The sequence below is a fragment of the Narcine bancroftii genome, chromosome 1 (assembly GCF_036971445.1).
Source record: "Narcine bancroftii isolate sNarBan1 chromosome 1, sNarBan1.hap1, whole genome shotgun sequence".
NCBI classification, from domain to species: Eukaryota; Metazoa; Chordata; class Chondrichthyes; order Torpediniformes; family Narcinidae; genus Narcine; species Narcine bancroftii.
Window position 1 is genome coordinate 28,762,543 of NC_091469.1, and position 18,129 is coordinate 28,780,671.

The window sequence follows — 18,129 nt, forward strand, 5'->3', positions numbered from 1 at the left end:
ACCTAATTTATCATGGAGCCTATCCAGCACCACAGAAAGCTGGTCTTCTTGCCCCCAAGGAGCTGGGACAAAATCTCCAGGAACAATGAAGGGTGAACCGAAAACCAATTCGGCCAATGAGCAGTGCGGATCATCTTTTGAAGTTGTGTGGATGCCAAGCAGAACCCAAGGTAGTTCGTCCACCCAGTTTGGTCCAGTGAGGTGTCAATGGCTGCTGTAGATGATGGATAACATTGCAGTCTTCCATTCTAATTGGTTCACAGACTAGTTTGTGTTGCCATCAAGGCTAACTAGAATGAGAAAATGTTATCTTTCACAGTGAAATCTGAGCACCTGAAAATGCTGGGGCTGTGGCTGAGGGGGAGGGGCCAAGACAAAAATTGGTCAGAGCATATAGCAAAGACCCATCAGAAATTATGGGGGTGGTGACCTCTCTCAATAACAGGAATGCACCTAGTTATCAGATGTGAGATGCTCACAGCACTTCTGTGCTTGGCCTATCCCCTGCATCTTCACCCTGGCTTTCTCCCAGTTATTCAGTTCATCTGGCAGAGATGGAACTGATCAGAAGGGTGGCCATGTACTAATTGAAAACACACCCTCATCCTGAGGACCACTTTCATGTGGTTGCACCAAGTTGTGCAAGGAACCAAAGTATGATGGCATCAAGTGGCCCAATGTGCTTAGGTTCCACCTATCCCAGGTGTTGCAACACAAATTTCCCTCATAGTTAGTGGAAATGTTCTCCAACCTAAACACCCTCAACCACAAGCTCACTAGGTTGTGATTAGCACAGCATCCTGCAGAAACTGAAAGGTAAGGATGATGAATGCTGTGGGGTGGTTCTCTGAGCACACTCTCCTTGTCATCTGGCTGAATGCCTCATCACAGAACCTCGCCTGGCTGGCAGTGGAAAGAACTCCTGGTGAGATCCTCCCTATATAGTTGGAATGTCACCCCCATCGTTTGTTGCTCGCGAGACTATGGCAATGGGGAAAAGAAAGTCACCTATCTCTTTGGAGACTGTATTGGTTTGTGTGTAGAGAAAGATACAAAGGTCCTTGTTCATGTTCATCCCCAGCAATAACATAACCAATTTACTAGCTGTTCCAGGATTTTCATGCAGACGGGCATTCAGTGCTGCTGGAAGATTAAGTTGACGCAAGGTGTTTTGATATGCCATCAATTTGGTTTTCTGGTACAGTGGGATGTCAGTGAAAAAGACTACCAACTGGGACATTTAAGTCTGCAGGAGTATTGAAGCTTGGTGCAGGAAACACAAAAGCTTTGTGGGGAAGGACCACAGTCCAGAGTTCTTTCACCACCAAGCGCTGAAGGACTGAAGTAAAAACAATGCTGGAGAAACTCAACAGGTCAAACAGTGTCTTTTATATAGCAAAGGTTAAAAAAAAACAGCAGTAAGCAAGAGGCTGGGTGAATAGAGGGAAAAGGTGGGGAGGTTAGAAGGAGCAGGGGTGACAGCTGGGGTGCAGGGAGAGAGAATCCCACAGAACTCCATTCAGAGAGCAAAGAACTTCTTTAAGGCAGGCATCCCTCAAAGAGATTTCAGAGTTTTGCAGTAGTCAGAAGTAAAACATGAAAATTTGTAGACACTATGGTAAGACACTATGGTTCGCTCCCTCCTTCTCCACCTCCTGGTTTTGCGACCACACTTCTGCCCCCACCCCCCCCCCAACTCTTTTATTCGGACACCTTGATAAAGGGCTCAAGCCTGAAACATCAGTTATGCATTTTTACCTTTGCCACATAAATGACAGTTTGACCTGCTGAGTTTCTCCAGCAGTGATTTTACTTTATCCATGGTGTCTAGAGATTTGTGTTTTACTACTGAAGGAGTGAAACCAGTGGGGAAAGCCCCTCAAACAACTGAAGTGGAAGTCAAGAAGGCCACATCAGTGCCAAGGGTGCTGTGTAATTGTTTGCTGACACAACAATGTACAGTGACAAAATGTAGAAAGACTGCCGTTATCCTTTATACATATTTTTATTTTGAGTAAAGTTTACTTTTGTAAAAGTGATCAATCCATTATCTGCATCTAACTTTTATTTCTGTACTCACTCTCATGTGTCACCAAGTGCAGTCTGCAGGTCATCACCTTTGAAACACTGCTTCAGTCACTTGCTCAAGTCTGGAGAAGGCGCTACAGGATTTCAGTTTCCACCAGTGATTGATGCAAGAATAAACCTCAACCTCTGGCCTTTCAGACTTTGACCCTCACCTCTACGAGGTTCTACCATCACTCAGTGGTGCCAGAAGCAATACACTATCCAGGATTCATGTCAGCTACCAAAAGTCTGTTTACTGAATTACAATATCACAAGGATTGTATTTATGTTTTACTGACTAGTTGTGCTCCTCTCCTGTATTTTTAAACTGTAGTTTGGCTACCCAAGCTTGAGCTCAAACAACTGGTGAAATTTCCTATGATTAAATCTCCTCAGCATGACATGATGGGGATTGTAAAATGGTTTCTGCTACCTGTTATTGCACCTAAGAATCTAGTTACAATAGTATTTGTATTAAAATAGATAAATTCATCAAGGGTTTATTACAATTTAGCTTAAATTCTGGAAACTACTAAACTGAAAATCTAAAAACCTATTCACCCATGTTGTAACTGGCTTCTGTTGAAAACTAAAAACTGGATTGAGCTTGACAATTCTAGGTGTCAAATCTAGCTTTATTCCTTTAAGATGTCAAAGATGTTAACTTGCACAGCTAATAGGAAAACAGAAATTTGCAATCAGCTCTTTGACTATGGGACTGACAGAGGCCAAACTAGCTTAGGACATCAAAATTCCCTCCCATGAAAGACTTCAATTCGTTATATGTTTTTGTGTTCATTTTCACAGTGAATACATCACTGGCAAGGTTGGTCAGTGATTACACCAAGTTCTGATAAGTTGCAAGAAATAGGGGGATGGACTTCATGTGGCCCCCTCCTTTGCACCCCAAACAATGCTAAATATATACTGTGTATCACCTTCGATTTTATAAAAGGTATTTAAATATTTAGTACTTTTGTATTGGGGAGAGAAAGGGCAGTAGGCGCGAGTGTGCGCATGCACCCTTCATCAAAGTATGAGAAAAATGCTAGGTGTCCAAACAGAAAGGGGGGGAAAGGGAGGTGGCAAAGGCCAGAGATTATGGGTGGAGTAAGGAGGGCAGGGACAGCAGCAATAATGGGAGGAGGTATGGGTGGGTGGAAGAACTAGGACAGGAAAGGGGGAAGGAAAAGGAGAATGGTTTAATGGAAAGGAGTAAAGTCGATGTTAATGACATCTGGCTGGAGAGTGCCAGATGAAAATAAGGTGTTTTTCCTCCAATCTGCGGGTGGTCTGGGTTGAATAGTACATAAAGTCATGGACAGACATGTGAGCGTGTGACTGTTTTGGAATTGAAATGGATGGAGACTGCGAGGTCGTTGTGGCTGCAGAGAGGCGCTGAGCGAAACTGGTCTGTGCAACTGGTCTCTGATGTAGAGAACACCACAAAGGGTGCACTGGATGCAGTAAGTAAGTCCTCTGGATGCACAAGGGTTGCTTCACTTGAAAGGCCTGTCTGAGGCCCCGGTCTGTGGTGAGGGAGGAAGTGTGGGTGTGTGTTGCACCCAAGTAGTTATATTATCAAGTTTTTAATCAAAATATTGTTTTGAAAACTAAGAGTCTTGGTGAATTCGTCAACCCCCAGAGCTCCTGGACCAGAATAAAAAACATTTCAAAAGTCAAAGTACAAAAATGAATAAAGCCTCTACCTTGCTACAATGGAGAAAAGCATCAATCATGCGAAAGCAGCCAACAAGTTGGGAGGAACTGTTGGCACCCAATCGAGCCCACCTCATGGAGGCCAAGATGGCGACATCAAGTCCAGGCCTGAGGCCAAGTCGATGGAGGTCTAACCTGCCAAGGACAAACGATGCTCACCCAAGACAACAGATGAGACCAAGCCGGGGAGGAGGGGTGGCGTGGTCTCCGGCCGAGCATTGGGAGATGGAGGGCCCAGAGGGATCTGAGCCTCAGGGCACAATGCACACCCCCTCCCAAAGTCAACGAGCGAAGTGTGCCTGGGAGCGCAGTATGATTGGTGAGAGCAACTCACCTGGAGATGCTGAATACCTCGGCCCTGCATCGGAAGACAGCTCCAGTGGCAACCCTAGCAAGGCCGACAGTGAACAGGAGGCAGTGTCAAGGGAGAATTGCAGGGAGGACCTGGGACCCACTGTGGCAGCAAGCTGGCATTGGCAAGAAGGGGAGGGGGCATGAAGCCTTTATTAGATGCTATCCTACAGACTATGACAAGAATGGAAGAGAGACTGACCAGGGATTTAAAGAAAAAGACAGGAGAGTTATACAACAAAATGGATAGATGGGAGAATGTCCTAACTGGATTATCAGGAAGGGCATCTGAACTAGAAGATAGCGATAATGAGGACAACATTAATGGAGACCAAGGTCGCCACATGGGAGACGAAATAGGGATGCCTTTGGCAGGATTGACACCTTAGAAAATCTCAGCTGGAGGAACACCATCAAGATTGTGGGGTTGCCAGAGGCCCAAGGGAGAGATTCCATAGCTTTTATTCAACATTGTCTCCCAGAAGTCTTGGGAAAGGAAAAATTGGGAATATGGTGAGTGAGAGAGGGGCCATCGGACCTTCCTGGGCTGGGCAGGAGTGGTTGGAGCAAAGCTTGGGGGTGGGGGGTGCTGCCATGGAGCTGGAGGGAAAAATTAGATTCTATTCTACCCAGATACAAGCGCTGCCCTCCTCAAGCAAAGAATTTGAGTCAATAAAAAGGATGGCTAAGCAGAAAGGGTACAAGTCTCCTGAGCTGCCCAGCAACTCTAATAATAGTCATAATGCCAGGAGGTGAAAGAAAATTGTCGGAGGCCCGGGAGTTTGTGAAGTGGCTACCAGTCTGTGAGAAATAATGTATATAGGTGTAGCGCCAAATGAACAATGTTAGTAATTTTGTTGTATACATGAGTGTATTGTTGAAAAGTTACAGATCAAGAGAGTAATAGTAGATTCAACCATTAGGAATAGAAATATACTATTGGGAGAATTTGTGAAAAGGAAAGTCTGGGAGGGGTTGAAGGTAGAGAGGCATGGAAAGTAGATGGGTGCAAAATGCAGTCTTTAGCAATGAGGGGAATGGTGAGAGTAAGGTCATCAGAGGTCAGGGGAACGAAGGGTTAGAGATGTGGGAAGAGAAAGTATATGGGTAAGGGGATAGTTTTGTGTACCTGTGGATTTAATGTTGTCGTCTGATTTCTTTTTCTCCCTTTCATTGAATTTTCTTTCTTTTACTTACCCCTTGGGGGCTTGTGGCCCTTGTCTGTGTTTTATTTTCTCAATGTTTGTCATGGGCCCGGTGGGATGGAGCGCATGGCTGGAAGAATAAGGTTGGGTGAGGATGGACATGAGGCGGTGGAGGCATGGAGGGAACACAGATCTGGAGGTCCCTGGGCAATGACCAAGAGCATAAAATACATTAGTTTTAACGTTAATAGTTTGAACAGGGTGGTAAAGAGGAAACTATTTAACAGTGAAATGGGTCTATAAAAAGACAGCAATAGCGTATCTTTGTCTTCTTGGTGCACATTTTTTAAAAATGGGAGCGGAACACCAAAAGCTAAAAAAGGGGATATCCTCCTTGTTCAGTTTACATGCATGGGGGGGGGGGGGGGGGCAATTTTGATAGGGAATAGTGTTCAGGTGAGAGCACAGAATGTGACCATTCACAAAACAGGAAGATTTGTAATGGTGCACTGTCAAGATATATTCAGAATCACGGACCCTAGTAAATGTATACGCCCCCCAACGTTGATGACGAAAAGTTCATTCAGAGCACTTTCCTAAGATTGGGAGAAAGAACATCCTGATTGGGGAAGATTTTAATTTTTGACTGGATCCTGTCTTAAATAAGTCAAAGAAATAGCCAAGACAAAGGCGGCGAGGGCTACCATTGGCTATATGAAGGAGCTGAATTTGATAGACATGCGAAGGCAGAAGCATCCAAGGGAGAAGGATTTTTTCTTCTACTCAACTCCTATTCTAGAACTTACTCTTTCCTGGCTTCAGCCCATATAGAGTGTAGGATCATGGAAGCTGAGTACACGGCGAGACTTCTCTCAGATAATTCACCCAACACTAACAATAGAAATGCCAGATAAGCAGGATACAGCATACAGATGGTGTCTTAATGTGTTGCTGTTAAAGAAGCCGAAGTTTTATAAGAACACAGATAGACATTTTGCAAGGCTAATCGTACTTCTACTCCAGATAAATTCCTCCTATGGGATACCCTCAAAGCATATTTGATAGGCCAGATAATTGGATACACCAAGACAGTGAAGAGATATGAGAGATGTGGATGAATTGGAACAAGAAATTACTCACTTAGAAAAGGATTATCAAAAATCAGGCTCAGAGATCCACTATAGGGCTCTAGCAAACAAGAAAATGAAATATGCTTCAATGGAAAAGGTCAGAATATGGTCAAAACAAAAATACTACAAATTGGGGAAAGAGCCCATAAAATCCTCTCTTGGCACTGAGGACAGAACAGACCTCAAGGACCATCAATGCAATACAAACTGGGAATGGCAAGACCATGTATAAACCAAGAGATCACTGAGACTTTATGGAATTTTATGTGTCTATACAAATCAGAGCTAATGGGAGTTCTGATAGTCATTGGATTCCTATCCAAATTAGCATCCAATTTTAGACCCAGAAGAACAGGGTCACCTAGATCTTCACAGAGGAAGAGATAGGGAAAGTATGGAACTCGCTGCAGACTAACTAGTCTCCAGGGAGGATGAGTTTCCACTGGAGTTCTGTAAGGAATTCAAAGATTTACTGATACTTCTCTATATGGAGGTGATGGACCAGGCAATGGAGACCCATACCCTCCCAGAATTATTTTCGACAGCAATCATTACGCCAATAATTAAAAACAAGATGAAGTTCCACTATTGCCATCTTCTTATAGACCCATTTCACTGTTAAATACTTGCCAAAGCCCTGGTGAATAGATTGACGAAATATTTGCCAAAACTAATAAACACAAAGATCAAGCAGGCTTTGTGCATAAGAGACAAGCAACGGACAATATTGGCACTCTGTTGAGTATAATGAATCTGACACAAACCAGAAATGAGAGGGGCCTGGCTGTGGCCCTGAATGCAGAAAAGGCATTTGACAGGCTAGAGTGATTCCATTCAAAGTGCTGTAAAAAATTGGCGTTAGGGCCAACTTTTACAAATTGAATAAGGGCGCTGTAACATGGGCCCAACGGACAAATTTCTCCAGCATCTCCAGATCAAGTAGACAAGGATGCCTGCTGTCTCCAGCCCTGTTTATATTGGCCATGGAACAATTCACCCAAGCCATTCGCCAGGATCCAGACAAAAGGTTTTAGAGCAGGCCAGGAAGAACATAAAATCAACTTATTTGCAGATGACATATTGATATCTGACAGACCCAGTAAACTAGTTGTCCAGGCTGCGCTCTACAATGGAGGACTATGGAGAGATCTCTGGCTACAAGGTCAATTGGAATAAGAGTGAAATTATGCCACTCACTAAGGGAGACTACAGTCAATGTTAACAGAACAGCTATCTAAAGTGGCCACAAAACTGGATCAAATATCTAGGAGTTAGAATAGATAACGACTTGAATAATTTAAGTTGCATTATACCCCCTTGCTTGAAAGAATCAAGGACTTAAATAGGTGGATGTCTCTGCCAATAACTTTTGTGGGCAGGGTCATTTGTATCAACATGAATGTGTTGCTGAGGTTTCAGTACCTCTTTCAGACACTGCCCATGCCTTGCCCGGGGGATTCATCCAAAATTTGCTCTCATGGGTAAGAGCATTTCCACAGAATGGAAAGATGGTCAGGGTCTCAATAGAAAAATTAACCTGGGATTATAGACTGATCAAGATTACAAATGCCAGACTTCAAGAAATATTATTGGGCAACCCAGTCAAGATACATCATCTCACTCTTTGAAGGAGGAGATGTACTATCCTGGACACAAATCAGCCTGCATGTGGTGGGCAAGAAGGTGGCAGAGGACTTTATTTATAAATGGGATGCTAAATTGTTATCCAGAAAAGAAAGCAGACCTATATTAAAACAAATTATCAATATTTGGAATAAAATTAACAAAAATTTAGGTACCAAAGTGGGGCTAACCCGAAAAACACCCCTGACTCCGAACAGGTTAATACCATTAACAGTAGGTAACGAGGCGTCAAGTGTCAGGTGCCTAGAGGACTGTTATGAGCAGGGGCAACTTATGTCACTCGAACAACTCAGTCTACCTTCATGTTTACAGGACAAATTAAGTCCCAACGGTGGCCCTGTCAAAATGTAGCAACATAGAGACCATGATTTGAAAGGGAACACAGTGTATTTCCTGCTCCAAGCAGAAGGACCCAAACCAGGCCTTCGTAAATCAAGACTGAGGTGGGAGTCGGACCAGCATGACTACAACCGTCAACGTGTGGTACAGGCTGGTGCAGTACAATTTTCTGCACCAGCTATATTTAAGGTCACAAAAATTGAACTTGAGACAGGAACCTTTGTGCATGCAACCTGGACATTGTACCAAGGTGAGGCCCTTTTGGGTGGAGCTAGGTCAAGTCCTAGGAGGGGGGGGGGGGGGGAGGAAAATCAAAGGGAAAGAATTTCCACAGGACTCTAATATAACGGACATAAGACTTACAATGAAGCTGTCCAAATTCCAAATTCAATCTGTGATGATCGCATTGGCAGTGGCCAGGAGTGCAAAGCCGTTACCTGGAAATCAGACTCCTGCCTCAGCATTACGCGTTTGAAATGCAAAGCTGTATTCTCCTGGAGAAAAATCACAACTTAAGAAAAAAAAACACGATACTTTAAATAAAAATAAAAATAATTTGGCAACCATATTGAAATTTCATGGGAGCACGACTGTAGGGAGACCGTTATGTCTCACCACCACACCTTACCTGCTTATTCCTCAGCCGTTTGGCCTCCCCCCCCCCCCACCCCACCACAGGGGGACAACTCATCCCGACCAATAAAGTCAAGAAAACAGCCTGGGATCTGACTGCTGTGCCGTGACAAACCCACAAAATCCTGACATATGTTTTGTCCCTCTGTTGTGAATGTCTTTAATGTCCTATGCAATTATGATTACTTAAATGTCTAGTGTTGAATATGGGATTTGGGGAGGAAGGGAGATTTTTTTTTAAAAAAAAGCTTGAACTCTGCAGAAACTGTATAAAATGAACAATTGTAAATTGTTGTCAATGCTGACTTTGTTAAACATTGATACTGATAATGTTGATGACAGAGTTCAAAACTGGAAAATCAAATAAAATATTATGGCAGTAGCAGGAAGCCACACATCTTGAAGAATGAAGATCGTATTCTCATATCATAGTTAGCTCAAAGAATTGGCCATGTTACTTGTAGCACTGGTTGTGATATTATACACATCAAATTGCTTGTTAGACTATCTTGCAAGTGAGTTCAGAGTCAACCAACTACTAACACTCAAGCCAAAGGTTTCTTCCCTTTAGCATGTTGGCAAACTAGCTTAGAAACAATGCAACATCCTCCATCAGTTTAAGAAATAAAAATCTAGTAGCATTATGATAAACAAAAGAAACAACTATAGTATAATTTCAACAAGAGTATTTCCAGATTCTATTAAATCAGAGGAATGCAGTAGCATTTTCATACCTCTATCAAATGATAAGATTCATACCCTCTCTGGGAAAAGTGAAGCACATGTAGCTCTCCAGACATGCAGCAACCAAAGGTTGTTCATGCTAGAAAAGTTGAAGGCCAAAACAAAATGATCAGGAAGGCACTAGCCAGTTAATGGAATTGAAGATAGCAGCAAGGTTCAAAATCCCGCAACAAAGCAATTACTTGTCATTTTTTTTTCTAATTCTTTGTAATGCGGTGTGCACACATGCACATGAACTAAATAAATGAAGCAATCAAGATTTTATAGATTCCCCCATTCTGCGCCCCATTATCAACCCCAATACCATTCCCAAAGTACAATATTAACTGGTAGGATGGTGCTCAACAGAATGGCACAAAGCAAACAGCACAGCTGTAAAGGGCAAAATAATGCCACATTCGTGCATAATAAAACATTTATGAATATTCCAGCAAGAAAAATTATGTTAAGATAAAGATACAAAAAAAATTTTTAGATCTTAAACAGAGGTTGCCAAACTTTGTTTTTTAATTAGAATGAGCCTTCTTTCTAAAAATGCTTGTTCCCCTTCTCAAAAACCAGATTTCTCATGGAAGGCATGCGTAAGATTTGTGGAATTCAAACCTCATGGCATCTTTCCAGAGCTTAACAAGCTAACTAATCAAAAGCAGGATGCACTAACATTTTTAGTCTAAAATATTTGCAATGCACAAATTTAATCTATTTGAAGAAGAAAAAATGGTATAAAGTGAGCTCTATATTTTTAAAAAATATTCCCAGCTGCACCAATTATTCCAGATCGACACTTTTGTAAATGGCAGAAAAATTATATTCTGCTTGATGCAATGTGAACAATGAAAGATTGAGAATGATATGGACTGCAGCTTCACAAACAAGCTTGTCTGGAAGAGTGACAGTGGGCCTCCCTACTCTGAGACCATTACATTCATCTCTCCATTTCTACAAGATATTAGTTAACCAAGCAAACAAACTGCTGCTCTAGCATCAGCTTGAGCTCCAGCAGAAACTAAGATAAACATGGAAAAAATTGACCGGAGCCTACTGCAGAGCAAATATATTTCTGCTCTTAATCTGAAAGATAGATAACACCTGCCTGTAAATAATGTTCCAATCTCTGCATAAAAATCTCCATCTACCCAACACACTGACCTAGTTTGGAAACCTCTGATATGGAATAAAAAGAAAGAAAGTTAAAAGCGTTAGACAAAGAGGCAGGAAGATCAAAGAGGTGTCATGACATTTATTGAAAGCATGCTACAATTAGAGGAGAAGATTATCAAGGCCATACAAGTGTACACAACAAAAGAAATGGAACACTTTACACAAACACATGCAATAAACAATTAGAAAATATTATTTTAATATTTCATTATCTGTGCATTAAAAACAAATCTTAACAGAAATGGAATCCATTTTGTTTCTTCCACTTTTGACACAAACTGCTTTACAAATGAAACCCGGTACTGTTGCTTATCAAAATATACAAGACAATCAATGTTTTCATATAAAAACCAGTTTGTACTTTTACTTGTTCCCAAAAAACCTCATTTAAAAAAAAGTTCTTTAAATATTTACAGCATTTTTTTTTTAAACTTTGTCTGCTGAACATTCTTTCAAACTCAAAAAAAAAGCAGGAATTTTAAGAACAGATCAAGTACATGAATGAACAGGGAGGAAAGCACTATACACCGTCTGACAATCAAATGGCAGAAGGGAAGCAGCTTGAAAGAGAGGTTTAAGTATTTCACATAAAATGCTACAACCTTTGTCTTAACTGCATAGGTAGAAGCATTCCAACTGCCTTTAAAAAAAAAAATCAGCTCTCAAACCAATATAGGGGTCAACCCTGTGGCTGAAGGCATGCACTTACAAATCTTTGATATCCATCTCGAGCACTTTATTAGAGTGAGGTATCAACTGTGCAAGTTCCCCACTCGGTGCCATTTAGTTTTGAAATTTGGGGGGGGTGGGGAGAGAAATTGAGACATCATATGGTGTCATTTTATTTAAACTACAGCCAAACTATCCTCTTTAATCAATTTTCTCTAGCATTGTAGCTAGTGTGACTTACACTGTAGATGAGTCCACATTAATTTAGCACACAGTAAAAGCCTTTTACTGACTGATACACATTCTTCACTATTACATTACAAAGGCAATATTCAGCACCCTTTGGACTGGCCTTGGGAATGGCAAAAACAGATTTGCATCTTTGGTAGACTTCTGGATCAGGGCATCAAATTTGTTGGTGACAAGCTTACTGGGCAACTCTGAACAATTCTTTTACATTGCTTCTTTTATGAAGTCGTTCAGTGCTCAGAATGAGAGAGATATCAAATCTGATTCAATACCATGTGCGCTCTCTTTCAAGCCTGGTGCAAACAAAGCACTGCTTTACAGAACAAATAACACTCTCCCTCCTACATTTTAAACTACATTCACATTTCCATTTTAGGTATAACAGATAATAAGAAATGTTAAATGGGAGGGGGGAAAAATGATTACTGAAGGCACAAACTTTGGTCCTGTTTCTTTCTCTCCGAAACCCTGAAATAAAAGCTCTTATTCGCTACCTCATCTTTCAATATTTTCTTTTCCATCAAGTGTTTCTCCTTCCAGAATTCCACTTGAATGGGACTAAAGAGTCTTGTATTTAATAAATCAATAGTTCTAACCATGGTTTAGTTGCAGCTTTGCAAAGTCTGTGTGGTTCTGAAGTATTCTTTCAGAATGGAAGAGTTAAGTACATGTTTTGTAGACTTGCAGTTAGTCCAGCAACCATTCAATAAAACAAAAGCCTAACACAAATGCTGGATAATTAGCTAGACTAACAAAAAAAAAAACACATGAAAACACACGTTCAGGAGGACCTAAAGTACCTACACTGAAACATTGAGAAGCCAAAAATTCCCTCAAGCAAAAGCCAACAATTAACATTCTTAAAATTAACAGCTACAGATCAAAATAAATGAAATATTTAAAGATATATAAATCTTTAGCACACAGATAGATATTGAAGCCTTTTGAATCATGTAGCTCAAGGAAAAAAGCAAAAATACCCCAAAGCTCGGGCTTTTATTTTGAACTGTTTAAACTTATTCAATTGTGCTTAATGTAGAAGCTTGATTTAGCACATGACAGCCCTTGGACAGGATAGAAACAACATAGATCTGCAGTTTGCCCGAGGAGAAAGAACATTTGTTATTCCCATCTGTGTACTAAATTGTAATTAAATCTAAGCATCTAGCAGATTTTCCAACATCACAAAATCTGAAAAGAAAATCACCTAAAATCTACAATGACACAAGTTCCTTTTTTTAAGAAACCATAATACATATACTGAAAAGAATGCAGGGAAAGCCTCTAATCTAATTGATAAACAGATAATAAGGCACATGATAATTAAACAAGTATACAGTAAATACGAAATTGATTTTTTTTTCTCCAAATCTTCAGTGGTATGAAAACCCATGATGTTAAAGCCCCCCCCCCCACCAAGAAAATGAGTAAAATATTTAAGGGTGACAATCATGTAGATCTAAACCTGATTTTTCTCCCTCTCCCAAGATTGTAAACTTTTGGAAAAATTTGTCAAATTGCTAAACCAGCCACTAACAGGTGAATGAACATGTATGGCTGCTGATTGCTTGCAACAAACCTGCACTTTTCAAAAATTAAAGAAAACTGGTATCGACTGAAATCAACAGATAGACAAAAGGAAAGTCACTCAAGACGAGAAACCTCACTTGTGTGTTCCACTTAAATCATTAATCGAAGCATCTCTTGCAGGCATGGTCGGTCATTGGTATTTCAGTCTCTGTCTGAATGCTAGCTTACCACGTGGGTGGTTTCAGTCCATAGAGAAAATATTTATTAAATTGTGGACTTAGAAAAGGACACTCTGAGATGGTGATTTTCTCCCAGGTCATGATTGTGAAGATCAATGAGAGCTTGGATTGCTTCTTCAAGACTGTCTAACTGGATAAGGGCCATCTTGCGGTCTTTCCTGCAACACAAAGAAAACATTTGAAAACAACTCACATTTTCACATTCTTTTAAAATATCAACCCAGAGAAATTGCTGTGAAAATTGGAAACTATGAATGGGCCAGATTCCATACATTTTACTATTCATTTCCTCACCAATAGGTTAGGCAGCATCTTGTTAAAAGTATGGCGCAGTAACTGGTTTAAAGTTCGGCAAACTGATCTTGGACCAAAAATTAAAACACAAGAGAATTATATCCAGCAATGTTATTCTTCTCTTCTTTACAACTACTCAAATATTGGAAGCTTAGCATAGAGAGCTCCAAGAGACAAACATACAATTTATGAATCTGTTCTTGTCCAAACCTCTGATGTCCAGTTATAGTTAGCAGTTTAATATCCATTTACAAGGTATTCATACACAACTTCAGAGCACTGAGAAATGTAATCCTGTACATTGTATACAAATGAATTGGCAAATAATTTGAAAGCAGAGATGTTGTAATTTTGATCAATGGAGTCAAGTTCTTCTGCACAAAGTATCATATTTATGAGATACTTAGACCATATATTCTTGTGTGGTTCATGCAAATAGACCAAATCCTCCATGGGCTAAATTTGCAGTCCCAACATCCAGAACAAAAACTCAAGACTTGAATATTTGTACATGTGCAGTGGTAGATGGAAGTCAGAAATTTCTTGTGACATACAGAATGACTGCATTTCATATCAGATGGAGTAGGATTGAAGACTCCAATAGGGTCATTATGAGTACACAATATTTTTTGTTTAAAAACACTGGTCTGTCAATATATTATCTGCAAGCTTTTAAAAATACATTGAAGATTTCTTTGAAAAGACCATCAATATATTTTAAAAATGAGAAATAGTGATATAGGGCATAAGTGATATTGCATGTCCAAAAACTAAAACAGTTCTTGCCATGCATGGGTTGTAATAAAGATTCAGTAATCTAGTTCCAGACAGGGCAAGTTGTGCAAGAAATTAGGATTAGGGCTGTTTTCTCCAAGGTCAAAAAGAATGATGCATAAAAGCTTACAAAACTCAAAATATAAGCTAGATGCAGGGTGAATATAGCCCCTGGTTGAAGAGTAAAAGAACAGGCTGGACAGTTTCAAAAAAGGGAGGTGAGATTTAGAACCAAGATGAGGTTTATTTTAAACTCGGTGTTACAAAATTTGTGAATTCTCTAATCTGGAGGCTTAGTTACATTCAATCAAATAGGTCTGAACATTTTTGGATACAAACATAATGCTAGAAATTGGATACATCAGAATGCATAGGGCCAAAAATGGCTAAGTCTTATTTCTTATTTTCCTTCTTCAATAGACAACTCCTAAAATTATGTTTTCCAGTTTTAAAAAAATGTACGGGATTGGTGGGTTAATTGTGTGTAATCGAGTGGCATGGATTTCATGGGCCGGAAGGGCCTTCTACCATGCAGCATAATTAAAATTTTTTAGAATTATCATTATCCCTCTTTTTTTTTTACATTCCAAATACTACAGCCCAGTTTGTTCAATCTCTGTATGGACAAACTCCATCATCCCAAGAAACACATACAGTTACTCCATAATGTTTGAGACAAAGGCATTTTTTATTTGCCCCTTTATTCTAGTTTTAAATTTGTCAACAAACAATTCACAAGTAATTAAAGTGCACATCCCAGATTTTATTAAAGGTTATTTGTATACATTTTGGTTTGACCAGGTAGAAATTATACATTTGTCCCCTCATTTCAGGGCACCATAATATTTGGGTCATAGCAATGGTAAGTATATTTGTCATGTTTAGTACTTTGTTGCCTATCATTTGCATGCAATGACTGGTTGAAGTCTGATTCCTAGATATCACCAAGTGTTTAGGATCTTCTATGGTGGTGCTCTGCCAGGCCTCTACTGCAGCAATCTTCAGCTCCTGTTTGTATCAGGGGCTTGTTCCCTTCAGTTTCCTCTTCAGCATATGGAAGGCATGTTCAACTGAATTTGCATCAGGTGACTGACTTGGCCATTCTAGAATTTTCCAGTTTTTAAATCTCTGAAAAACTCCCTTGTTGCTTTAGCAGTATCCATAGGATCATTGTCTTGCTGTAAGAAGAAGCACCGTCCAATGAGTTTGGAGGCATTTGCTCGAAATGGAGCAGATGAATGTTTCTATACACCTCAGAATTATTTTGCTGTCGTCAGCAGTTACATCATCAATAAAGATATGGCAGCCATACATGCCCAGGCCATAGCACCCCCGTGTTTCACAGATGAGGTGCAATGCTTTGGATCTTTGGCAGATCTTTTACACCTCCACAATTTACTCTTGCCATCACTCCGATGCAGATTAATCTTGGCATCATTTGTCCCCAAGACCATTTTCCAGAATTCTGCAGGCGCTTAAATACTTCTTGGCAAACTGCAATCTGGCCATCCAGAGTCTGTGGCTAACTAGTGGTTTGAATCTTGCAGCGAACTCTCTGTATTTCAGTTCATGAAGTCTTCTGTGGATAGCAGCTATTGTCACATTTACAACTGCCTCCTGAAGAGGTTTGGGGATTTTTCTTCACTATGAGGAGAATTCTTCTGTCATCAGCAGGAGTCTTCCTTGGAATAACAGTCCCTTTGTGATTCCTGAGCTCACCAGCACACTCTTTCTTTTTAATGATGTTCCAAACTGTTGATTTTTGGTAATCCTAAGGTTTGGATGATGTCTCTTTTTTTGTTTTATTTTTGTTTTTCAGCCTCCTAAAAGATTTTTGACTTTCATTGGCATAGCTCTGGTCCTCATGTTGAAACTCCTCATTTTGAAAAATGGCAACTACAAAGGTGATCAAAAGTTTAGAAGCAAGCCTAGCTTAGCTCTCTTACACCTGGACCAATTAAGCATACCCAAGTAATCATATGCCTGTGAAGTCAAATACCCCAAACATTATGGTGCCCTGAAATGGGGGAACTATGTATAAAAAATGCTGTAATTTCTACATGGTCAAACAAAATGCATACAAATAACGTTGAATGAAATGTGCACTTTAATTACATGCAAAATGTTTGATTACAAATTTAAAACTGTGGAACACAGAGTCAAATAAGGAGGGAAAATGTCTGTCTGAAACATTACGAAGGCACTGTAAGAGAACCTTTTCTGCACCATGCAAAGCTTTCCTTAAATGTGGTGGCAAAACTAACCAGAAGGTACCTTCCATGCTACCTTGATGAGAAGCTCCACTTGCAGGATCTTTCTATGTAACACACCATCCAAATTTACATTGTTGTTCCTGCATTATTGTTGGGTCTTAATCCAATTCCCTGATCAATAGCTTTTTGATTGCAATGGCTCAAGACAGCAACTTTCTCAATTAAAACAGCTTATCCAGGTGCATTCATGACCTCAGCAAACTCCACTTTAAGCACAAGGAAGGGATCTCTAAGCACAATCAGCCTTGATGAGAGCAGTGCATTGAACAAGGTTCAATTCCAGGGAGATATTGCACAATTGCTAAAAGAGTAAAACTGGTCAAACACATCAAAAAGGAAACAACTGGAAGAACAGTTTCACCAAACTGGATAACCACCAGAAATAGAGCAGTGTTGTTCAGAAACAAAGTCAGGAATCTATGACAAGTGTAATTGAAGTTTAAAATATTGTACGGGTGGCAACCAACTTATCAGGTGCAGATATAAAATTAATATGTACGAAGCTTGATGATAATGTTTCCTCAAACTGTTCCATTTCAACTTTAACAGCATTGAAACAGACATGAAACAGAAATAACAAAATCAATCACAATTATTTGAAAAGAAAGTGCATTTTGTTCTTGGTGTTATTTGGCAACACGTGAAACAAGTGTACATTTTGAAGTGCATCTTTAAAGTAATTTTCAATGCATATCATTTGTATCTTGCTCATGCACGCAAGGAAACTTGTCTGTGCCAATCAGGTTTCAAATCAATTATTCATGCCATTTGTTCTCAAAGTTCAGACATAACAAAATAATCCTCTTTTCCCAACATTCTAAATGAACTTATTTAGCTTTTTTATGTCTGTTCTATCATACATGATGAAATCTCCATTCAATTCGGCTCACCAAGGTTCCAGAATTCCATGCTGAAATAAAAGTCAAACTAATTGGAAAAAATCTGCTTTCTCATCCCATAGCACCAGCAATGTCATTTAACTGACACTGGTTTGAGTGCAGAAAATAGCTTTGGCATATTAGCCCATAGAGATCCAAATGGATGACATACATTGATTCATGCAGATAATTTATCAAGTACTGCAGTACATTATAATCTTGAGTCGCAGAATACAAGACTGCCAATAGCAAATTTACACCTGTCCAAACTTTCCAACCACTTAGTTAAC

General features: G+C 39.9%; 1 protein-coding gene across 7 annotated transcripts in view; it reads right to left on the reverse strand.

Annotated features, from left to right (window-relative positions):
- Positions 1-11,115: 11,115 nt before the first annotated feature.
- ptbp3 (polypyrimidine tract binding protein 3) overlaps positions 11,116-18,129 on the reverse strand; it is a 112,301-nt gene continuing 105,287 nt past the window's right edge. For all 7 annotated transcript variants that reach the window (XM_069923089.1, XM_069923081.1, XM_069923097.1 and 4 more), the window contains one exon: positions 11,116-13,778. In XM_069923089.1, the coding sequence (XP_069779190.1) occupies positions 13,646-13,778 (133 nt within the window). In that variant the 3' untranslated portion in view covers positions 11,116-13,645. The remainder of the gene's footprint in view (positions 13,779-18,129) is intronic.